Below are 24,827 nucleotides of genomic sequence, written 5' to 3' on the forward strand. Positions count from 1 at the left end.
TGTGTGTGTGTGTGTGTGGATACATGATGCGATTTTGCAAAATGTTTTCACAAAGTAAAAGAAGAAAGACAAACACACCAGAAATAAGAGAAAAGTTCCATTACTCCCTGACAGAACTTTATTTTAGGAATAAAAGCATAGAGTCTGCCACGTATGTCACATCTTGACCTTAAAAATGAAAGCCCACAGGATATACAGGGAGGGAATGCTTTTTCAGTGACAGCCTATCATTGCCTCGGGCCTTAAGAGTCATACCGGGGCAAGTCACTGTTTACGCAGCAAGAGCCAATCAAGTTAAAGACCATGCCAAGCCCTCCTCCCAGCTGAAGAGAGAGACTATAAAGTAGCCTGACAAGTCAAGAGGGAGAAGGAGAGCAGACTAAACCATGAGAGAGTACTTTGCCTTTGTGTCATCCCAAAACATGGCGTTCACTGACTGCATGAAACCCACTGACATGTCCACAGAGAAGAGAGGAATAAAGTAAGTTAATGTGGTGTTTAATGAGACTGTGTCTGTTGTGATGACCTTGTAAAAATATAACTCAAAATGATGCTGCCATAAAACACTGAGTGATTGTTCTGTTTTTGTTTTTTTTTCCAGGAGAAAAAATTGGAGGAACAGGATAGGATTTTTCTTGAAGACAAACTCTTCCCAGTCGATATTACACCTGATGAAAAACAGATCTTACAGGTGAGACCTTTGTCAGGATTATGTCACATGCATAACATCCTGTTTGTGATTCATGTTAGCTATAGTTTATTTAATTTCAAACATATAATTCAATTTTATTTTTTAATACATTTTAAAATTATTATATTTTATCGAATTTAACTTATTTTACTCTACTTCATTTTTGACTTTTTAAATTAAGTTCTTTATTTTATCTACTTCAATTTATCTTATTTATCTCAATGCATATCAGCTTTATTGTTTGTTTTATTCAGCTATATATATTTACAATTTTTAAATTAAGATTTATATATTATCTAATTTGACTTATTTATTCAACTTTATTTTCTGACTATTTTTAAACTAAGTTTTACATTTTATTTAATTCAGCTTATTTTATTCAACTATATTTTCTGACAATTTTTAAATCTGTTTTTCTATTTTATCTAATTCAACTTATTTTTATTCAACTTTATTTTTTTTGTTTTTGCATAACCATTATCCACATTTTTATTTTGGACTTTTTTGTATTGTTCACATTTTTCTAAATTTCTTATTATTGTTTTTATGTTATGTATATATTATTTCATGACTAAATAAAATCAAACCAGATTACTATATATTTTTTAAATTGCATTTAAAAGTACTAGTTGCCTCCTGTGTGATTATGTAATATAATCCGTGTCCTCTCCCCTCAGGCCGACTGCTGATGACGTGCACCAATGGGCACAGTCACTCGACAAACTACTCAGTCATAAATGTAAGTATCCGTCAGCGCACTATTGGTGCCCGATTTCATAAAAGTCTCAAAGGTCGCACAGTTACTGTGTACTGAATGAAGGCACTTTATTGGCCTCAATAAAACAAAAGCTGTAATGGCTTTTCACTTACTTTACCTTATATTAATAGATGTGTCCCTGAGCTTATCTTTAACTCTTCCTCTTCTCTTTCCTCCCCTCCACCCAGACGGGAAAGCTGCATTTTGTATCTTCCTGAAGTCAGAGTTCTGTGAAGAGAACATTGAGTTTTGGACAGCCTGTGAGGATTACAGGACCCTCACATCAGACACGGAGCTGGCAACCAAGGCCAACAGTATTTATGAGGAGTTCATTAAAAACGAAGCTCCCAAAGAGGTAACAGCAACCATTAAAGCATCTGCTGTTAAGCCAAATAAAATACACAAAATATTCCTCATTTAAAAAAGACGTCAAAGGCTCATAACGGCTGTTTCTTTGATCACAGATAAACCTGGATTTCCACACCAAAAACGCCATCATGCAGAGCCTCCATGAGCCCACTGCGACCAGCTTTCTGGCAGCTCAAAGGAAAGTCTACAGCCTGATGGAGAACAACTCCTACCCCAGATTCATCTACTCCGACCTCTACAAAGAACTGTGTGCAGCTGCCAGGGGAGAGGGCAAGCACATTAAGTCCTAGTCAAACTAGACACCCACTCCTGAAGTCATTTGTTTACCACTGTGACTGTGTGAATAGACACACTGATGCTGTTCATTCCAGGCACTGCCTCGGGGATAATAGACCTCAATGCAAATCCCGAGCATAAACAATAATGGCGAGTGTGGAAAATGCCAAAGTGAAGCCATTTTTAGTCCGTCCTGCTGAGAGCTGACAATGAAGTTGGGATGAATAGGCAGGATGCTGTACAGTATGCTGCTGCAGGCTGTGCACAGAGCATTTTTACCAGATGGGATTAAGGTTACATTTTCTTCTCTGGGCCATTACCTGCACTTTCTTTACGCTGTGCTATTAGACTTGGGTATTTTGAGCAATGATGCATTGAAGAAAATGCAGTTGAAGTGCAACTGCATTCAAAGCTGAGATGACTGTCAAAACACTTGACTCTGCCTCTTACCGACGATGCTGTTAGAATGTATTTCTGTGCCGATATCCTCTTGAGATCTCTGCCCAGCAGTCACATACGCAGGACTTTATATGTGACCCTGGGTTTTCAGTGCCACGTTGCTCTGCTGGATTTGCATCTGTTTACACAAGAAGTGCAATGTTAACTTATATAATTCACAATTTCCACCAAAGACTATATTTGGCCTGAAGTTACTGTGACTGTTCTGAATGTGAATTTGAGTTTGCAGGCAGCTGGACTGCTGGAGAAATAAAATTTACAATTCAATTATGAAATGTCTCTGTTGTGTTTATTTCTGAATTCAATGAAAATATATCAGAGGACTCTTAACATTAATAGATTTTGAAACTTTCACCCACATGTGACACATAACTAATGTCTACATTACTGCTGAAGTATACACTGAACTAGTCTTTTACTCTGGACCTGCATCAGCTGACCTTTTGGCTACTTGGAGGCAGTGGTGACAATTTGTTTACAAAATTGATGTACGAGTACCTTTAATGTAAGGTTCCTACCTCGACATGTCCCCTAATACTGCAGCATCCTCCTAGGCTGAGCTGTAACATTAGTTAGCTAGCGTGGTGCTAGGTGAGCTAGCAGTAGATTCACACTTCCATATGTACAGTGACATGGTGTGCAGGTCGTGATTAATGATGACATTTTGTGCTGTCACGAGCACAAGCCTCTTGTCCATGAGTAGATGCACACTTCCTTCTGCGTGGTGATACAGTTTGCGGGTGTAGTTTGGTACAAAGACAATAGTCCCTACTGTACATGAAAGTGCGCACAACAAGGTCTGTTGACTATCTTGATATGGCTAATATGATCACATATAGTTGCTTATTTTACACTTCCAGCCTTTAAGCAGCAACATAAGCATTCATTTGGAGTCATGTTTCTGGCCATCATGCAAACCTAAGTACGATATTTTACTCAGTTTACCAACAAGAAATCTGCTGCCTGCTGCAGCGGAAACAATGTTAACACAAGCACTGAAAATGCATCAGAATAGTAAAATTGAGGGTTTTAAAACCGGAACAGTGACTTATAAGACATAACAAGCTCCAAAGAAAGGAGGGGAGCTACATTCAAGGCTTTTTTTTAATTATTTCCCCAGATCTGTGCCTCAGCACAACCCTATCTCTGAGCTCAGTAGGTAGTTCCTTCGACCTCATGGCTTGTTTTTTGCTCTGATTTGCATCATCAGCTGTGAGACATTATATAGACAGGTGCGTGCTCTGCCAAATTTACAACAAGTGGACTCCAATTAAGGTGTAGAAAAATCTCAAAGGAGAAAAGTAATGTATCATAGCAAAGGGTCTGGATACTTTTGTCAATGTGATACATTCATTCATCTTCTAACCGCTTCATCCTTTTGAGGGTCGCGGGGGGGCTGGAGCCTATCCCAGCTACATCGGGCGAGAGGCGGGGTACACCCTGGACAGGTCGCCAGACTATCGCAGGGCTGACACAGACAACCATTCACGCTCACATTCACACCTACGGACAATTTAGAGTTATCAATTAACCTAGTCCCCAACCTGCATGTCTTTGGACTGTGGGAGGAAGCCGGAGTGCCCGGAGAGAACCCACGCTGACACGGGGAGAACATGCAAACTCCGCACAGAAGGGCTCCCACGCCCGGGATCGAACCGGCAACCCTCTTGCTGTGAGGCGAGAGTGCTAACCACCACACCACCGTGCCGCCCTCAATGTGATACAGTTTTTTCATTTTATTAATTTTTTAAAATATCTAAAATCCTGTTTTCACCATTGGGCATCACATGCAGATTGAGTGGGGAAAATTTTAAAGCAGCTTGAAATAGATATCACTAAAATGCCATAGTCCTTGTTGAGGACGTGGCTCAGACAGTCCTAAAATATCTCCTTTGTTGTTGAAGCAAAGAGAAGCAGTATTTTGGAACTCAACGTTTATCTTCCACTGACTGTTAATTACTATTAATCTTGAATATCAAAACTTGAAATGGTTTAATGTACACGTCATGCACTTTTGGGTGTTTGGTTTAACAAAGGTCAGACACATCCACATACCGTACACTGACATATTTTAAGAGACAATGTGATGAATGTTAAGTTGCACAACAAAAACAACATTCCTCGTCTTTGTGGAACATCTCATTCCTCTTTGTGCGGCTGACTGGGGGGCCACGTCTTCGCTGCTGAGTTCCCGTACTGTAACAGTGTGTAAAGAACACCTTGACTGGCAGAGAGAGTCCTCCCCTCGCTGCTGTGTGTGTCTGCTCTCTGATACAGGGGCTGTTTCCAGCCGTGAACTCATAGTAGAAGCTGACAGTGGCCAGACACCCGGACGTAGCTCCTGACAGGAATGACAGCTCCTGCTCTCTCCTCAGACCTGGGGCCTGCTGTCATGGTGTAATGAGGTCATCTTTTACACCAGCAGCTCTCCAGAACTGTATGCTCTGCTGGCCTGCAGGTTAGGGGAGTGGATTTGTGTTCTGAAGTCCACACCACCTGGCAAAGTATGTGTGTGTAACTGTATTAATAAAGGGTTATTTTCTTTAGTGCTGGAATGATAATACCAGTGATCACACTTTTAATAAACACTACTGGCATGACAATAGGGATGGGACTGTCAGTCAGTTCACCTCTGTGGTTCAGACTGAAATTACAGGCTAACTAAATGGACTGCCATGAAATTTTATACAGACTTGGTGACTCATGATCCCCAGAGGATTAATACAACTGACTTCAGTGACCCTCTGATTTTCTTGTAGCACCACCACATGAACAGATAACTTCATATGAATGCAGTATCTGTCGCTAGAGGGGCAAGATTCTGGTAACAGAAGCATTCTGGTTTCCGTTTGTATTCTGAGTAGTATCGACGAATCACTTCTGAGCCCGCTTTTTTCGTCTGCAGGTGCCCAGGAGGCATCCTAATCAGATTCCCAAACCACCTCAGCTGGCCCCTTTCGACACCAAGGAGCAGCAGCTCTACTTTGAGCTTCCACCAGATGTCTGAGCTCCTGACCCCATGAGGTGAGGGTTGGGACGTAGATGGACCATAAAATTGAAAGCTTTGCCTTCTGGCTCAGCTCCCTCTTTACCAGGACAATTCGGCATAGCGCCCGCATCAATGCTGACACTGCGTGTCAGAGGTTTTCCTGTCATGTCCAACTGGTGGAAGACCCAGGACACGCTGGAGGGATTATATATCTCATCTGGTCTGGCAACGCCTCAGGATCCCACAGGAGGAGCTGGAAATCATTGCTGGGGAGAGGGACTTCTGCAGTATCTCGCTCAGCCTGCTGCCCCTGAGACCCAGCCCTGTATAAGTGGACGAAAATGGATGGATGGATGGTTGCCTGCAGGTAAACAGTCTGTAGTCCTTTTTACAAAGAAACTGTGCAATAGGGCCACTACTAAGTCCCTTCTTCATGCCAGCTTTGCATTTTTACAGAGAACCAAACCATGACGGCATCATGCTGCTCCAGTGATGATTTTACAACGCATACCAGCATCATAGAATCAAAAGAGGTGTGACATGTAACAAAACAGCATCAGCCTTTAGTGTGACAGGTAACATATGCATCGCCAGCACTTTATAAACCATAATAATAGCATAACATGGCAATAACAATCATTTACCATCTATCTTTTTTGAGTTAGCTGCTAACTGCTATCACTTACCTTTTAAATCTACCACAGTGGGTGGCACACATAAGCCAGGCTAAAGGCAAGACAACTCTGTTCCACCATTTCATGATTGTACCTTTAATACAGAATGGAGAAGCTGCATAATGGCATGAAATTCCTGCTTTGAAGAGGCAGTGTAAATGGGGCCTTGTGTGTAGAGCAGATGACGCAAAATGCGCAGGTGGAAATACAATTTTAAAACCGTTAGGCTATCGTCTATTGACAGTTTAGCTTTTAGATAGCTTTTTTAAAAGTGTATCTGCATTCATATGCAGATTCCTAGATGCTGTTTCTCAACTTTAACTCCATTCTTGTGTCTCAAGTTGCTAATCGGACTTAAAACAATGACCAGCGCACAGAAAAGTTTTGGCCCTGATATCCATTATCAATTATCTGGATGTTCACTTGCTACACTGGAACCCTGTAAGTACTGGCCATTGCCCGAAGAAGCTAAATCATTTTTAGAATAGGTGATGAGTTCCGAGACTGCCATGTGGTTGACATTGGGGATTTACATGAAATGTCTCTACAGGTATTGGAGATTGCCATTACATTTAGTACAGATCTTCCCATAACTTGTCATTTAGTGCCTTTAACACATCAAAACGTCACTTTGTGCAATCCTTTGTTTTATGACTGAATATATAAAAGAACTAAAGACACTGACATCTGCCTCAACTGTACCTTGAGTTTAGTGCTAACTAACAAATGCTAACATGCCAAACTACGATGTGACCATGGAAATCAAACCAGCTTAACATCAATCATGTTAAGACTGCAAGCAAGTTAGCATGTTGACATTAGCATTAAGCACAAGGCAGAGCTGGCAGCATCCTAACTACAGACACTTGGTTTTGTTTGTATTATAAACTCTTCATGAGCTGATTTTATACTCCACCTTTAACTGTTTTTCCTTTCCTCTATTTTTTTTTTTGTGGAAATGCTAATTGTGAAAACCTATTAATCATCTTTATCAGCAAAAAAATGCCAAGCATTCGCTGGCTCCATCTTCTCAACTTTGCTGCTTATCTGTTTTATATCATTGTAAACAGGAATCCTTTTTGGTTTCAGACCATTGGTCAAACAAAAACCGAGCAATTCCATCTTTTCTCTTGGGTTCTTTTGCTGGCATATTAATGGACTAAACTTTTTTTTTTTTTTTTTTTTTTTAGAAATGGCAAAAAAATAAAAAAAAAAAAAAATATATATATATATATATATATATATATATATATATATATATATATATACATACATACATATATATATATATATATACGAATATATTAGTTGCAGCCTTAATGTTGTTTTTCAAGGACTTTTTCCTTGTCTGGGTATGAAACTGCTGCTTTTATGGGCCCCTAAAGCCCTCTCAGACACTGTATGTGATAATGAGCTGCACAAATAAACTTCCCTTGACCTTCAAAGTAGGCCTATGCAGCACACATTCCGTTACGCAGCAGGCTATTTTTAAGACTTAATTCTTTTTGTAGCAATTGCATCTGTGTCTGCCTGCCAAAACATACATTCTGTGTTGTGCAGCCTCAGCCAAATATGAAGGATAAAACAGCAATGAAAGGACAGTGTAATAATTGACAAAGCATCTACAGTGAGGCAGTGAAGGTATCCATGAACACCCTGCAGAACTGGAACACTGTCACATCGAATAGTTTCTGATTGCTCATCCATGTGACCTCAGATACACTAAGAAAACAGACACACTGTTCCTTGTCTCTGAGCTGGTAGTAAAACCTGTGGGTTTTCATTTTGTTGCCATGAAGGATCTTGGCAACAGACTACTGGGATCAGATCCAAAGCGCACTTAAGGTGTGTATGTAAACACTGGAGCCAAAAATAGAAAAAGGGCCACGCTCTGCTTCAGACGTCACACTGCAGATACGTCAGACTACGCAAGCCTTAAGACGTACGCTGTGTTCAAGCACGACTCCAGAAGTCAGCAAGCCGAGTATGGGTTCTTTTTGTACTACGGACCAGAAGTTGATTTACAAGGCAAATCTCAGAGGTCACAACAGACTCTCATGTTCACAACATCAACATGCTGCTACAGGAAGCTATCCAAAAACCACATGGGTCACTTGAACCAGTCGTTTCTTAATGATGCACTTATAAGGACTTGGCAGCTTGGCAGTGTGCTCTCATCTAGCCAAACGGCTGAACACAGATTTGAATGCAAGATTGTTCTTAAAGGTTTGATGTTCATTTTACCAGACATACCTTAACTAATTTACACTGGACTAAAAAACATTCAGCAGATGGCTTTTTGAAATGTTCTGTAAACACACTAATAGCTTTTTCTCTCTTTTACCAGTAGGTGGAGGCAAAGCTCTACCCCTGAGCCTGACTGCTGAGTAACTGTACTTGAGTGAGGAGTGTTAAGACAAAAATATCTGCAGAGTTAACTGATACGTAAAATAGTCCATTTTTGAGACCTGTCCATAAAAAAAACAATTCACAAACATCTAGACATTTTATTATGAAAATAAGACAGAACATAATTTGAGCACATCTTTCCTTCTACCATGCATTAGAGTTGATGGACACATGGAGAGAGCGCATTTTGCCGGACAGTCTCTCTGCTACACCTGCAGTGCAGTTCTTGATGTCTGGATGGTTCACAGGGTGCCACAGTGAAGAAGTGCCGCACACCATCCATGGTCATTAATATCAACATGACAGATGATAAACAGTATCTGTGTGTGGCTCAGTGATGGAAGAGTGACTGTAGGGTTCTGGATGCGTGTGTGTGATTAGAGGCTTCTCTGTTCAAGTGTGTCTTGTTGTTGTTCACTTGGCCTCCTGGGCTTTTTTGGCGCTCTGTTTCTCCTTCGCCTAGCGAGAGGGAAAAAAACAACCAAAAACATTTTTTATTACTGTGGAGAATTTACACAGGAAGTACTGCAGAATACCAAATCTGGGCACACAATCTGCAGACATTTAATTCTAATTACTGCACTTTATTAAACATAACAAAATTAATTTCAAAGTCTTATTCATGAACTCAGCATGGCATGCTTATGAGACCTTACGTTTGCCCTCTAGTGGACAGAATAAACACTGAAGCTGAAATGCCTTGGCAATTTCATTATGTCGGCTGGTTATGTTTCTTGAGACCCATCACACTGACCAAAGTCTTTCATTATTTACTCCCCAGAGTCCCCTAAAACTACAAGATATCCCATTAAAAATAATGAGGAGGAATACTCAATGACGTTTCAAAATGTCAAGGCACTTAAGTGTCCCCAGACACGCATGCATAAAAAGCGTAGTAGCGTTGAAGAGAGCCACAGGAAGAAAAGAAAATACCTTCTCCACCAAAGGTATTAACTGTTGGTACTCTGCCAGTGTCTTCAGTAGCTCCATGATGAAAGGAAGGTAGTTGTGCTTTCGCCGAATGTTTTCAATCTGTGAGAAAACACATAAAATCCAACAATTGAGGGGAAATCTGGCTGTGACTGATGTTTACTACGGAAATAAAAAAGACCTCTTACATTCAAAGGTGGCTGCAGTAAACACACACTCGACATTCATAATATGCTCATGGTTATTCAAAAGGTTTTTTTTCCCCACAAGAAACACACTGTAGTTTCATGAGCCATTTCACAGTATTTATATCACATAAAACACAACATGAGATAGTATGGAATATGATGCTGAGAAGAAACCCACCTTATATCTTTTAAGTTTCTGGTTTTCTTCTTCAATAAGGAGCTGGTACTTGGCAATCTCTGACTGGATGGAGCTAAGAAACGTGCTGCTCTGGTCTGTGTCCATTGGTTCATCCTGGGAACAAAAGGAGAAGGTTTATATACAACCAGTAAATATTCTGACTTGTCTGGCTGGAAAAAGTAGCACTCTGACAATGGGACAGTTGGTGATGAGGATTTTTATGTTGATTAAAGCTACAGTTGGTAACTTTTATTTAAAAATAAGCTTTTTTTCCACTGCTGGTGAACTGCGATCAAACTGACAGACTGGGAGCACTGATCAAAAGAAAAGATCAGAAGAGCTCTCACCTCAGATGTTTTCAGAAACAAATTCTGGTGTATCACTTAGCTGTAAAATGAGTAAGTCTGTGACCCAGCCGCCATGTTGGAAATAACCTTGCCAAAAAGAAAAGCACAGCCCACTGGCTGAGTTACAAACTTTCTCATTTTACAGCTAAATGTTACACTAAAATATGTTTCTGAAAACATACGAGGTGAAAAATAAGTAATGTAGTGACAGAATCCTGATTCATATCTGATCAGCGCAGCCTAGTTTGACAGTTTGATTGCAGTTCACCAGCAGTGATTGACAGCTACGTTGGAGATTCCTCGGCTCTGATGGTTGTTTTCCTTCAGCTGCCGTGGATTCTTGCAAATGCCATCAGAAACAGTACGAGGAGGAAAAGGAACATGCTTTTTTTCCCACAGATTCTCTGTCTCATGCACCACTGTGAGGATATAGTGACAGTTTGAGCAAATATGACAAAAAGCTATTTTTATAGAAGTTACCAACTACAGCTTTACACTCTAGCAGCTCATGATAGTTGGGTTTGTCACACCTGTGTGAAGTTTGCCTGAGGCCATCTTTAGTACGATGGGAAACTCAATGTAGTGCAGTTTCATTAGTAATAACCAAATAAGGCAGTAGTTAATATAATGCAACAGGCAGAAATACCTCATTCCTTAAATATGAATGCACTGTTGAAGTGAAACCTTAAACCTTGTGTTTGCTGACCTCCAGTGGTTGAATGCTTCACCTTGCTGCAGTGATGTGGCAGTGTCATTAGGGTGTGATCCGTTTACCTTGACAACACTGTTAGGTGTGGTTTAGTTACAGGTGTAACAGGGTACATTTCAGACAACACCCAATAATGACGCTAGTGTGACATCAGGTGAATAGAATAGAATAGAATAGAATAGAATAGAATAGAATAAATCTTTATTGTCCACCAGGGTGGAAAATTGTCTTTGGCTCACCAGGACGTAGCATAACATAACATGTAACAAAGCTAAAATATGAACAAAGCCAAAACACAAGATAAAAATTCATATAGATACATTTTGAATAGATGAATAAATAAAATAAAATACAGTGCTATAAAAGTACGGTAGAGCAGTTCATGTCAATATCTGTGGTTTAGTCGAGTTAAGGATGCTAATCGCACTGGGGACAAAGGACTTTTTAAAAGCCCCTTTAGCCAGAGGAACTCTGTAGCGCCTCCCAGACTTCAAGAACTCAAACTGGCTGAAGAGAAACAGACTACACCTTTCAACCAGGATAAAGCTCAATGAAACAAGGACATCAAGCTTTGGGTGGAGTTACTCCTTCAACCCTCTCTGAAGGGACAGTCAGTCATGATGTCCAGTACAGATGGGTGGGCTGAAAACCATCCTACATGGTCATGGATTTCTTGTTTAAAATACACCTGATTCCCTGACTTTCTTGGTCTAAATAAATGTCAACTCTTTTCATAATATTCCAGGACCTCCATGATTTATAGTCATGTCAATATCTAAATGCTGCAGCTCAGTGGCAGACTGCATCATCACACTGGGTTTCATCAAAACCAGAGCACTTGCATTTGATGCATGATGTGTGTCAGACAAATATGACATACTACAATGTAGTTATGATCTCTTCCTTCCCAAAGCTGACATCTGATGTATTCCACGTATAGCCTCACGGGGAGATCGCAAAAGAATACATTATTATTTGTCATGTCTTCCCTGAATTGAGCTCTTTTGCTGCCACTCACCTCAGTAAGCTGGGTCTGGAGCTCTGCGATTTTCCTCTCGTATATCATCTTTCTGTCCGACACAATGGCCATTAGGTTGAATCGGATCTCTCCTTCACTGTACCTGAAGACGGAAACGATACAATTTTGTAATTTTTGGAAGAACAGAATGATATGCTGACAGGAAAATCAAAGAGAGTGCAGTATTTGGCCAAAAAATGTGACTGTAAAATAATACAAAATAAAGAAATATGCTCACTTTTGTATTCTTTTCTCAATCACTGGGCGGACGGCGCTGATCCAGTCGTCCTGGTTGCAGGCACCTGGTACAAAAACACAGACAGGAACAAATAATCCTGCAGATGTCCACATATACAGTAACTGCACTGTACATCATCATAAAACAGACAGTTTTTAGGAAAAATGGGCCGTGGCCAACAAGACGAAATTCAGCTGGACGCAGCAGGATCTTGCGCCGAGGGACTTTAAACATTAAACTGCCAATTTTGGCAGTGAAACCATAAAGCAATAACAACAAAAAAAAAAAAAAAAAAGTTTTTTCTGCTTACCCAGGTCAATTGGTCCCTCTCGGAGTCCGTCCAGCTCGTATAGTCTGCCATTTACAGGAACATAGCTCACAAAGTGAAAGGCGTCCTCGTCCTTTGCTGAAGACTTTGCATCAAATTCAAACATTTGCTGTCTGCAACAAGAGAACGCACAATTATAAAATCAGTATTGAAAGATAATTATCATGCATCAGTCAAACAAATGTAGATGTTATTAATGTGTCAATTAAACAAGTAGGGATGTACATTTGCACTCTACTCCAAGAAAATCATCAACTTTTTTTTAATTTGTTGCTTATTTCATATGAGAATCAGCACTGGCAAAGTTTTGGGATGACCAACAAATGACCCATCTTCACATTCGCCATTTTTCACCAAAGCTGACAGGTGCATTACAACAAATGGGCCAATCAGTGTTCACAGAGTTAGAATGAGGGAGCTAAAAATAACATGAAGCCAATCAAACAGAATTTCTCCAGCTGGAGATGATATGAGCATGAGCTTACCTGGCAAAGCTGTTGTGAACTTGTCGGATCACTTCAGAGTTGCTAAGAGCCAAACCTTTCATCTGAGGAGAGCGGGAGGTTCAGGATTATAATGCTGACTGTATAACCCATGTCTTAAAGAAGCAGCGGCGTTATGGAAGGCTGTATAGATTCATTATACATTCCTCTTTCTAGTTACATGCATCAAAGTAGTGTTTCAGTAATATTATTAAGGCACTAATTAAGATAAAAGACTAATTTACTGCCGTCACACCTATAATTATACAGATTCTTCTATACAGTGATTCCAGTCCTGCTTGTTTTCTCTCACGATTAATTGTTGCCATTTCTAAACTAGTTTACAATGAAATAAATAAAAATAACACAAAGTCTAGGAAAAAACATCTTTCTACTTTGAGCTTTTTCAAATCAAAGAAGAAGTGGAGCATCATAAATCAGTTCAGCCTGCTTCTTTTGAACATTTGTGGGACAGACAACTGAGTCATCATGGTTTTGAAGGTAAGAGGATAAAACTGTCAGTGTTAGAGATGGAAGTGGAAATTACTGTAGCAGGCTGTGTAATAAATTACTGCTCCCAGAGGGAAAGCAGTTTGAACATTCTTTTTGAATGAATAATGTATCACTTGTCATTAGAGTTACAAGCCAAATGCTGGTGTCACTTAAGTTAAAAGGGAACGTTCGGAGTTGTCAACAAACACACCAACAGTACACTATATTAGGAAGTAGGAAGCAGGAAAATAAATTCCTGGTTCAATGCATGCCATTCCAAATAGAAAAAATGTTAAAAACAAAACAAAACCCACAGTTTCTTGGATTCAAGAGGAAAAATACCATGAACGTACAGCAGCGTCAAAACTCTGCGAAAACTCTCTGAACTCTGTCAGTGTGTCTCCAAGCAACATGTCAGAATGGGAGCAGTTGAGCAGAACGCTGACGATTGCCTGGGTGGCACAGGCGTTGTTAATGACCTGAAAACACACAGATAAAATTCACAAGAATTGAGAGGACAGGCAAAGGAACCTCCTTATCAAAGCACAATATGTATCTAAAAGTGGCCACAATACACCCAGTGTAATTTGCTACCAATTTCAATTGCTTATTTCTTTGAATCTGACAGGAGAATATACGTATGTCCATATGGAGCCAGATCTTCCTGTACTGAGTAAGAAGTATATCAGAGCGAGGAGAAGCGTCTGTGCACTTTGTTGTGGTTTGTTGTGTGGGCTGGCTGCTTAATGTCATAAGCCCACTTAATTAAGAAGCATAACAATTCCTAACCTCATTCAATATCCAATTTGGCTGAACAATTCTGCACAATGGATAATAATGTCTTACAATTACACTTGGGTTTCTCATTTGTTCTGGTCAGAGTAGTTACTATCTGATGCACCCTTAATTGGCAGAATACAGAGAAGACTTTTTATTCTTGTTTATGATCCTTCTTTGGAGCTACAATTCAGCAGTTAGATATTGAGTCAAATGCATCTGCAAGAACACACATGCATAAGATGAGATGCATTGAAGTAGTTAATGAGCCCTTTCACACCTTCCTCATTTGCTCTGGACTTTTGAGTTAGATCTGAACCAAACTTACAGGTGTACAACCTCACCCAGACCACGCAGGGAGCAAACAGCCAATATTGGGTGTATTGACAGAGAGAGTGCGCTCAGAGCAGACAGGTGTTGCAGTCAGAGCAGAGGAGAAGTTAACAGTAAAGCCACCAAGTAAATGTACAATGTAGGTTTCAGTTTGTCCATGAACATCGCAACAAAACAAAATGAACCGCTGTAGCAAATGGGGAGAGGAGGAGATGTCTACCCTTACAATAATTTTACGAGAGGATACGAGAGGACAGAAGAGCCTGTGTACAAACCAATCAATATCAAGTATAGGGTGATGCAGCTCAAGTAGGAGATAATGGCCAGACATATGTCATTAATAGTTCTAGGGTGTGCTCCCATAATTGTGATGTGAAACAAACGCTAATCTGGATCGAATGCATGCAGTGTAACAGAAATGCAAACCTTGGTGGGGCTTGGTTCAGACTTTAAGGTTTATTCAGGCCCACAGGCTGACATTTTCTTGGCTATGGGCTTGTTTGTTATCTATATTACAGCTGCATAATAAGTATGTCTTGCTAATATTAAAAGGCTCAATATTTATGTTTTTTTCATGACACAGCTAAACATACCTGTTTTGCAAAGAAGATGTGGTCAAGCCTTGAATCCTGCACAATTGATCCTGCTGGCTCCTCACCTGGCTGCCACTTGAAGAGGAAAATCAACCCATGAACTGGTCTGAAACAGAACAGATGCATTAACAAGGCCTGTCTTTACAGTGAGTATGTAATAATGAAGCTGCAGGTATGAACGTACTTCAGGTTGTCAAAGTTCTCTGGCTCCATGCTCCATATTTCTTCAACCTGAGCGCCTTTGCAACCTGACAAGGACAAATAGAGCATCAAATATTCATTCGCACTTGCAGTAGTAATTACGTGAGTAAAGTACACCCGATGGTTTACAAACGTTAGGTGAATGAGCAGCTTTTCCCAGTGACGGGCTGACACCAAAACAAAACACAGCAAATGTCAGTCATGAGTGAGGATTTGTTTTCACGCGCCGTTGTTTTGAACGCTGAGTAATGCTAGCTAGTTAGCTTGCCTAATTAAGTTAGCTTAGGCTGTCCAATTATTACACGCATTTTCCTACAGAATGCAGAGTGTATATGGCCGTTGAGAGTCCATTGCTTCTAAAATGTTTAGCGTTCACTCTCATAGCATTAGTGTTATTTTTGCATTGGAAATCAATGGTAGCTAATTTCGAAGTTACCGTTAGCTTTGAAGGAGCTAGCTTGCTAGCGCTGTCGGATAGCCACGTTACGTTACACTGAACGAGCAGCTAACGTTAAGTCACTCACCAAAACCCTTTATTAGTTCTGTGAACACGCCGGGGTCACTCTCCATCAGACACCACTCTCCTGCGCTTCCGGACATTCTTCACTATGTTGTTTATTCAACCTACAGTGCACATAGAAGATATTAATATCCTAGCTTAGCACTGCACCCGCTAGTCAAGCTAATTTCACTGAAGCACTGGAGTGACCTCACCGTGATGCGGTGCAATGTGGGCAGTCTGGATGCGCGCGATTGATTTTAAAGCGTATACCGTCACACAGTAACAAATATTTGACAAAAATGATTTCAAAACATTGGCGACAAGTGTAATTTTGGGAATGTGCATGTATCTGCATTAATAGAGAGAAAACTCAAAATATAGACCTATTACAGAAATAAAACGTCCCTTCTCGTTAACTATAACAAGTACCCGCCCGCCCATGACGAGCGGGGTGACAAATGAAGCACCCCTCTGCAAAAAAAACGCAATGCCAGAGGCTGATGGATTTTCATTCATATTTATTAATTATGATAAATACACATTCAAGGCATAAAGAAAACATTTAAAATCAGCCGTTATACATACGCCCATTACTCTTCATATTCATAACAATGACCAATACCGTGTTTCACTAGGCTGTTCATACACTAACCATTTATCTAATATAAAAGAAATTAAGAGACAAACAGTCCTTGCTAAAATCCCAGATGCGTTGACATAGAAAATGTTTCCACAAGCATGTAAAAAAAAATACAAAATGATTATATCATAGATTTTACAGTCTATGCAAATAACTAACATTTCTCTTTTTTATGCATTGTTCAAATAAATGTGCTGATCATCAATCACAAAAATCTGTAATTCTTTCAATTTAACAAGACATGAAGAATGACCTCAACTAAACTCAGAGAAGATGAGTATTGAGTCAGACTGTCAGTACTTCACGGATGAATGATGTTCACAGCTCGATGGTGCTTGATGTTTGGAGTGACCATGCTTTTTGATGACTGTATCAATCTTCAATAAAACATCCATGCAGATGAGAGGTATTTCCACTATTCACAGGTTTTGGTTAAAGACGGCAGCTTTAATAACAATAATACTGTACATCCCTGGATGAAAATGTATATAGCCTAACATCAAGTATCCAATGCACTTTGATAAATAAATAACATCGTCGTGCTCAAGCAGTGTAAGACTTGTAGCACTAGGTCGAGCAAAGATTTAATAAATACAGGATTAAAAAACACTACAAGAACGGTTAGTCATTTAGCAGACGCGAACTGTCCGCTGCCCGAGCCGTCGGCGCTGGTCCCAGCACAGCAGGTAGTGCACTGTTCAATCAGGGGCAGCAACTTTCCCTGCTGATGGAGCTGTTTGGTATCCGAGCCACCCCCGATGCAGTTTCCATTAATGAAGACTCTGGGGACCTGAACACAAAATCATGTCATAACATTAGGACTTAAAAAAAAAAAACAAAAAACAGAAAAGGGGTTTAGTGCAGCGTTATGTCTTTAACAGTTTAAGCTTCATGAGGCAGCTGACATCCTGAAGCAGCTCCCTCTGGCTTCCACTCCATCCAGCCATAGCACTACAAGCTGCCCGAGGCGTTCAGCATTGAAAACCTTCTTTTTAGAAATTACTTTGTTGTAAGCACCAACTTCAGTCTTTTCTCTTGTTAACAAGGAGCAGTGTACAAAACATGCAGCTAGCTTCTCAGGTTTAGCCGTCACTTTCACCAGTTAAAATTACAAACGGAGGGAGGTCATATTAGCTGTAGATAATTAGTGTTAATTCCCTAAGTATAACTTGAAGGCAGGCCAAAATTCAACTTGTCTGCTGTCTCGTTCGAGTACTTTTTGCAAGTGTGTGACTGCAAAAGATAATTTGTAAGGGAACAACCTCCACTCTTATCACACCACTTTACAACTGCCAGTGGACTGAGTGCTTCTGTTGTTCCCACAACTCCAACAAAGCGATACATCTTCTGTCATGTGTCATGTCAACTTCAGGTGTCACATATCCTCAGTTTTACCTTTTATCCATTCCAATCATATCAATATATACACTTATCAATTAAATACGTTTGAATCAGGAGTTTCAGTATCTGGATCAGGTAGCCCATGACAATAAGACACATATTGAACTGATATTTAACGTAAGCATTTAGGTAAAAAAAAAAAAAAGGTATTGGACTCTGATTGTTACTGGCCGATATCCAAAGTCAAAGGTATACTATCCAAGATTTTCCTAAAAAGCAATCTATAGACACATACAAAAGTAATCATCACAATCACCAATCATCACTTATGACCCCCAAGAAATCTGTGGCAAAATATTTACCTGCAGAGACTCTGCTCTCTGCCTGTATTTTCTTATTTTCCTCTAATTTTGCTGTGCTCTGGATGTTTCTAGGCATGTAGCCCCGAGTCCAAAACAGCGCATGTTGAGGTGAGGTCGGCACTTCATAAAAAGGTGGTAATTGGACATAAAGCACCCCACATCAAAGAGGAAGCTATGAAAATCACAGACACAGTGCAGGAAAAACACAAATATTTTGAGGTAAAGTGTTTAAAGCTTGATCCAAAGCAAGAGTAAATCTGGGTTTGGTTTTCACTTTCACACCAAAGGAGGGGATGGGGGTGAGGAGTGACCCAAATCGGCCTGTTTTCTGTTGGATAGGTGGGTGCCAGTGGTTAGCTCAGTTAGCTTGCTTAAGTATCGGCTTTTCCATCACAACAAATGTAACGTTCCTGGTGGAGGGAGGAGGAGCTAAGTTTGAATGCTGTATTTACAAAGAGTGATTGACAATTCCTGCATAGCGTGCCTCTGACGCATTCAGATTGGATCATCAAAAAAAATTTGATCCGTAATCCTCTAATTTCAAATGCCTGTCTATAAAAAAATTTGCTGTCCTGCGCCGACCAGTCTGTAAAGAGTGCATTACAAAAAGTTATTTTACCCATTTTATTCATCATTTAATTACTGCATTCTAAAATCAACATTTAAAGAAATACTGTTTTAGAAATATATTTATAATTCCACCAAAAACATAATCAGAAATTAATGTTGATCTGTGCCTATTTTAGCTTCCATAACTCATTAACAACATTCAGTTGTCTAAGCAATGAAACAGACTTAATGTATGAGTGACCTTTCTCTAAATATGGACTTGTACCTATATCTTTTTAGTCTGATACAAAATATTCTAATAATTATTACTTTCAAAAATGTTATTTCCATATTTGCTATGATTTAAGACTACAGTCCGTCAAAGATGCAGCTCGCTCTGATCTTTATCTTGACTCAGATGCAGCTATTTTGAACCAAGATAAAGTCCTAATTCTTGGCCGCAGCCCAAACAAAACACTGGTCCAGTCACTCTAAATTTAACTTAAATGCAGAGCTGCCAGAACAAACAAGCTGTCAGATATGCATGTTTTGATATATATATATTTTTTAAATAGATGCTGAAATAACAAGTTATTTCAAATTCCGATCCCAAAATACAACATGAGGCTCTTACCGTTCTGGCTCCCGTCATCTGAGCTAAGGCCTCTTGCAGTCTCCTCCCGTCATTGTGCTCATCCAGTTCAATCACTTTGTACGTCGCACCAATTTCATTGAACACATTCTTGGCCATTTTGCAATAAGGACAAGTGGTCTTGGAAAATATCACGACACAGTTCTGTGATACCACCTCCTGAAAGGTCAGGCAAAAATAACATATAATTTAATATCAGTAGAACACAGAAATAGACCGCACATACCAGATGTCAAATGAGCTGCTGGGCAAAGATGAAAGGAATCTTGATTCTGCGTTTTTATAAAGGAGAAGTCCGGTATTTTACACTTTGAGCCCCATTTCTGGGTTGTTTATGATGAAATACAGTGGTTAAGACCAAAATTTTGACAATTGCTCCTTTTCGGAGAATTTGGCTTCCCCCTGGTGCCTATGGCCATGTGTAAATCTGTCCTAAAACCACCTGAAATGTTTGTTTTCAAAGCCATGAAACTCACCAAGTGGTCAGTGGTGTTTGTTGATGTACAAATCGAAGCAAACTGTGGTTTCAGTGATGATTTATTTGACATTTTGTCTAATCCATTGATTTTCTATAGGAAGCCTCATTGTATGTTGGTAGTAATCTGCCAAAGGAATTGGAAAGGGGGGTGACAAGGTTGTAGTCACTGTAGGGCTGGGCGATAAATCGATTTTATCGATTAATTCGAATTAGTAGTTTAGGTCGATTTGTTTTAATGAAAATCGAATTTCTCTTTAACATCCACCACCGACGCTCCCCGCTGGGCTCCCGTAGTTCAGAGTGGGCTCAACCCTCCCCCCCTGCACGCTTGATACACAAACATCATGGCAGCGAGCGGGGAAGAACTCGTTCCCAAGAAAGGGAACGAGTTCGGTTTTGTGGCATCAGACACAGAATAGACAGCACCCCGCTGCAAAGTGTGTTTGAAGGCTGTTGCTACCCAAGGTAGCAGTACTACCAATTTACTGCAGCACCTCAAACAATATAATGGTAGGGGAAACACTGCCGTATGATGAGAAAGGGGCCCAGTGGAAAGCGATCACGGATGCAGTCGCCATGTATCTTGCAAGAGATATGGTGCCCATATTTACCGTGGAAAAGCCAGGTTTTATTCACATGCTGAAAGTTTTGGAGCCCAGGTATGTGCTACCAGGCCGCAGATATTTTTCTGAAAATTGATTTTAAGTAGAGGGGCAAAATCGATTTAAATCATGAATCGGATTTGTTGTGAAAAAAAAAAATGAAGATTTTTTTTTAGGCCATATCACCCAGCCCTAAGTCACTGTAGTCTTTTAGCTGAACGAACGAAAAAGTTGTGTAATAAGTTTCAACAACTGCACAATGGATTACTTGCTTGTAAACAACCTTTGCAGTACGATGCCTTTGAACACAACGCCAACCTTCTTCATCTGTTTCTTTTCTGTGTCGCATTACATTAGGCTCGTTCGAGATGAGCTAGGCCTGTGCAGATTCGATCACCGGCGATCGGCACACAATGCATGCCAGTAGGTTTTGTGTCCGACTTCATCCCGACTTGCTCTGACGTATTACAAAAGTGGACGGTGATAAAACCGCGAGAGCGAGGCAGCCGCAGTTTTTAGAGCCAGGCGCTGCAGTTGCTCTCCACCGACTGCACTGCCTGGCTCTCACCTGATCTAACAGCTGATTGGTTCAGATGTCGACTCAACAATATGACGTTTTAGATAAACTTTTAATTTTTGTTGAATTTTAGAGATTAAGATTGTATTTGTCTGATTTGAAGGTTTATAAACATGTTGTGTGACTGATGGTGAAGTTTAGTCTTCAGAGACTAAATACATTCATCATAAACTACACAGAGTCTACTGTACTATCTTAATATTGGACAGTTTAATTATTGAAGTATTTAGCAACACAGAGACTTGTGGTCAGTGGGATGTGAGGATTCTTAAAATAACATCAGATGTGAAGCCCTGACTGTATCTGACTTAATGAAAGCTGTTGTCTTGTATATTTTTTCCTCTGAAAATATGAACCTTACAGTCAAACACAGTTTATATAGCCTGTGTAGTTGAGGGGACAGGTCAAACTGATATGATGCTGATTTACAGGAGAATTCATGTCAAATGGAGGATAAACCATGAACATAAACTACAGATCACCTGTAAAGCATTTTAATAAATTAATCTAATTAAAACAACTGGAGACTGAAAACAAACTGATATATGGGTCTGATCACTTTTTTAATGAATTGATATCATTCAGCCAGGATTTAAGTATGTCTGTGCCTTCCTGTACGGACTGAAGGCTGCTGGAAACTGTCCGACTTCACCACAGCTTTTTGTCACCGCCCCCCGCTGCAGCTGCCTGCTCTCGTCTACTTTTCAGGCGCGGCGCAGTTCATCTCCAACGAGCCTATTGCAATGTTTTCCTACCGGTGGGCGACACCCACGTAAAGGAACATTATCGCCATCAAGTGGGCTGGAGTGTATCATGCTTCAGGGTCAAACAAGCGATCAAGCGGAAGTTTACACACGGGTAAAATGGGAAAACACGGATGGAAACCACAGTTTGCTACGATTTTTATGTCAGAAAATCAACGAACACCACATGAGTTTCATGGCTTTGAAAACAAATGTTTAGGGTGGTTTTAGGACAGGTTCACACATGGCCATAGGTAGCAGTGTTACGCCAGGAAGGGAAAAGCTTAATTCTCTGAAAAGGCGTAATCATCAAAATTTTGGTCTTAACCACTCTGTTTCATCATAAACAACCCAGAAATGGGGCTCAAAGTGCAAAATACCAGACTTCACCTTTAAGTCTTTTCATGGTTAATATTTAGTCAGTGAGTGAACTGTGGGGTCCACTTCGTGACAGGTTTTTTACACAATTGACTTAAAAGCCTCAAATAATGCTGGTGGACTGTAGGAAACACTAGAAGGTAGAATTTTAGAGATGCATCTCCAGACATAACTGAAACTTAACTATTTTCCTTTAATGCCAAACAATTTAAACTAGGCTGTACAGAGATCCACAGCATGCTGCTGAACCAAAAATGTTTAACAAGTTGACTGTAACAGATCTACTAACCTGAACATACTGTGCACAGGATGTACTGGACAGAGATGTGGCCGATGTAAAGTTCCCCATTCTGAAAAAGACAAATCACAATATTGGAGCATACAGTACTTAAAGCCTTTGTTCAACTGTTGTAACTTACATTTCAACCTCCTGGAATCTAACCAACACACACTACAAGGACTGACACAACCTAGTATGGCCAGGTCCATGCAATAACCTTAGAAACGTGAAGATATCACGGGATGAGACGAACTGAAGGCCAATAATAAGCATTAATATAATATCCAACTGGAGAACAACTGCTGGTCTAGAAATGCCCATTGTAATAGTCGCAGCTAATGATTTTACTACGTCTCAAATACCGCTGTTCTTACTCCTTCTGACGCCTGATCTACAACCGCAGTAAGGTTTATGTGCCAGTTAATCCAGGATTAGAAGCACACATGGTTGCAATTGGCTCAGATTTCATGTGGGCATGCGACAAACCAAACTCCATTAAAAATCTGGCTAAATCAAAACGGCACGCTAATTTGAAAACGAACAAAACTTCGTGAAACATAAATGTAAATGTTGAAAGAAAAATGAGCAACTCACTGACAATTCGGCATACACTTGATACCTCTTACAGTACTTGTTTCAGTTCAATCCAAATGTTTGTAACTGCTTTACTACCGCCTACCACAGAGCAGCGGGTTAAAGATGACGAAGGTAGCGTTAGCTAACGCTGACAACAGGCATGCAAATCATAAAAGAAGGAATGTTGATGAAATACTAGATTATTAATGGATCACATGCATGCCGAATTTACCAGAGGGATGTATTAAATTATAAATGTCACAATATATTTGTGTTAGGCGCTTTTAAATAGATAAAATCCAGAATGTTGTGTAACATTTTTTGTTTCGCATGGCGGTGTAACGTTAACGTTACGTTGTGCACGAGGCAGTGAATGGACTTGCTAAAATAGCTCAGCCTTTTAAATTCCTGTAAACCGAAAATTATGGCTCGTTATGTTGTACCACTAATTAATGTTAACGTTGTCGTCGTGTTGCTTTCTTATATAATGTCCTATTGTGAATTTATTAGTAACTAAGCTACCGGCTATTATTATAGTCAAGCTAGCGAGAATGACCTTCGGCAGCCGGTCCATGCCAACCTGGGGAGACATCCTGCTCGAGCAAACATGGTGATAAAAGAAAACACAGCTAAAAAATAATCGAGCTGTTGGCCTGGATGAAACATGCAGTTAGAGTACAAACAGGTCTGATATCATGCACGTCCCCTGGCTGTTACTGTACGCGTGCTTCAGCCCCTTATTTACACTGTTTATACCTAAAAGCCTACCTTACGTGTCACCGGAAGTAGTTTCTGACGCAAGACGCAGTTTGAACGTAACGCCCCTACAAATATGGAGGAGGAGTTTCAAACGGGACTACAATCTCATAAATAACCCAAATCTTTTTGATAACACATCAAAATGTCGTCCATACACACAGCAACAGGCTCTGATTTTATTCATTCATTTTACTGGCTCTGTACCAGAACTGAACATTTAAACGCAACACTTTTGTTTTAGTTCCAAATTTAAGTTTAAGTTAAAGATCTATATTAACAAATTTCTCTTAAATTTAGGTTGTAGGCCTACATTTGTTAAAATCTGTGTAGGTGAGAGTGTCTCCTTGTTCAAGATAATCCACCCAACAGGGCCCTATTTCAGAAAGCAGGATTTGTGAAAACTCTTGAGTATGTTGAGCCTGAGATGAGGGAAACTCTAGCCAGTTCAGCATCAGCATAACCCTGAGTCAGTTACTATGGCAACATAGGCTGATTGCCCGAGCGTGTAGCAGGAAGGAGAGACATGGCGTGTCCCATGGCGTGTGAATAAAGTCGTGGACATTAAGGTTCAGTTTATTCAGAGGCTGTTGCGTAAGGAGATGGTGATTACACCGCGTTTGGATGTCTTATCTTTCCCAGAGGAGTGTCTATATGAAAGATTCAGTTTCACCTCACACTCTATCATTTATCTTAACAATCTTCTCCACCCAGATATAACAAATAATACACATTGTGCATTTGTATCATCAGAGGAGCAAATCATATGCATTGCCCTGTGATTTTTCGGCAACGGCAGTTCTCTTTATAAAATAAGAGACACTGAACACAGCAAGACAGCAGTGTGTCTGGCTGTAAGAAAAGTGACGCTGGCTCTGAAAAGACTTGTTAATCTTGGCTACAAACTACAATGTTTTTGTGTTTGATTTTGAGTCGCTGCCAGTGTGTTTGGG

At 40.1% G+C, this 24,827-nt stretch overlaps 3 protein-coding genes across 6 annotated transcripts; 1 reads left to right on the forward strand and 2 right to left on the reverse strand.

Annotated features, from left to right (window-relative positions):
- The first annotated feature begins 346 nt into the window (after nucleotides 1-346).
- On the forward strand, nucleotides 347-2,827 carry LOC125895531 (regulator of G-protein signaling 5-like). Its single transcript, XM_049587447.1, has 5 exons — nucleotides 347-481; nucleotides 602-691; nucleotides 1,369-1,430; nucleotides 1,637-1,803; nucleotides 1,913-2,827. Exons 1-5 carry the CDS (start codon nucleotides 387-389, stop codon nucleotides 2,105-2,107), a joined length of 609 nt encoding a protein of 202 aa, XP_049443404.1. The 5' UTR covers nucleotides 347-386; the 3' UTR covers nucleotides 2,108-2,827.
- Nucleotides 2,828-8,708: 5,881 nt separating this feature from the next.
- uchl5 (ubiquitin carboxyl-terminal hydrolase L5) lies at nucleotides 8,709-16,156 on the reverse strand. The gene is made up of 11 exons (XM_049587437.1): nucleotides 15,963-16,156; nucleotides 15,422-15,485; nucleotides 15,238-15,343; nucleotides 13,888-14,013; nucleotides 13,046-13,107; nucleotides 12,543-12,673; nucleotides 12,233-12,296; nucleotides 11,995-12,097; nucleotides 9,921-10,034; nucleotides 9,558-9,656; nucleotides 8,709-9,083 (listed from the first exon to the last, which is right to left on the reverse strand). Exons 1-11 carry the CDS (start codon nucleotides 16,036-16,038, stop codon nucleotides 9,039-9,041), a joined length of 990 nt encoding a protein of 329 aa, XP_049443394.1. The 5' UTR covers nucleotides 16,039-16,156; the 3' UTR covers nucleotides 8,709-9,038.
- Nucleotides 16,157-16,441: 285 nt separating this feature from the next.
- Nucleotides 16,442-23,933, reverse strand: glrx2 (glutaredoxin 2). 4 transcript variants are annotated; one of them, XM_049587458.1, is made up of 4 exons: nucleotides 23,887-23,933; nucleotides 22,552-22,612; nucleotides 19,467-19,643; nucleotides 16,442-17,370 (listed from the first exon to the last, which is right to left on the reverse strand). In XM_049587458.1, exons 2-4 carry the CDS (start codon nucleotides 22,609-22,611, stop codon nucleotides 17,206-17,208), a joined length of 402 nt encoding a protein of 133 aa, XP_049443415.1. In that variant the 5' UTR covers nucleotide 22,612; nucleotides 23,887-23,933; the 3' UTR covers nucleotides 16,442-17,205. The 4 variants fall into 4 exon arrangements, with proteins under 4 accessions (XP_049443415.1, XP_049443411.1, XP_049443414.1 ...); XM_049587454.1 differs by lacking the exon at nucleotides 23,887-23,933 and adding an exon at nucleotides 23,675-23,880; XM_049587457.1 differs by lacking the exon at nucleotides 23,887-23,933 and adding an exon at nucleotides 23,137-23,232.
- Between the last annotated feature and the right edge of the window lie 894 nt (nucleotides 23,934-24,827).

The sequence above is a fragment of the Epinephelus fuscoguttatus genome, linkage group LG10 (assembly GCF_011397635.1).
Source record: "Epinephelus fuscoguttatus linkage group LG10, E.fuscoguttatus.final_Chr_v1".
NCBI classification, from domain to species: Eukaryota; Metazoa; Chordata; class Actinopteri; order Perciformes; family Serranidae; genus Epinephelus; species Epinephelus fuscoguttatus.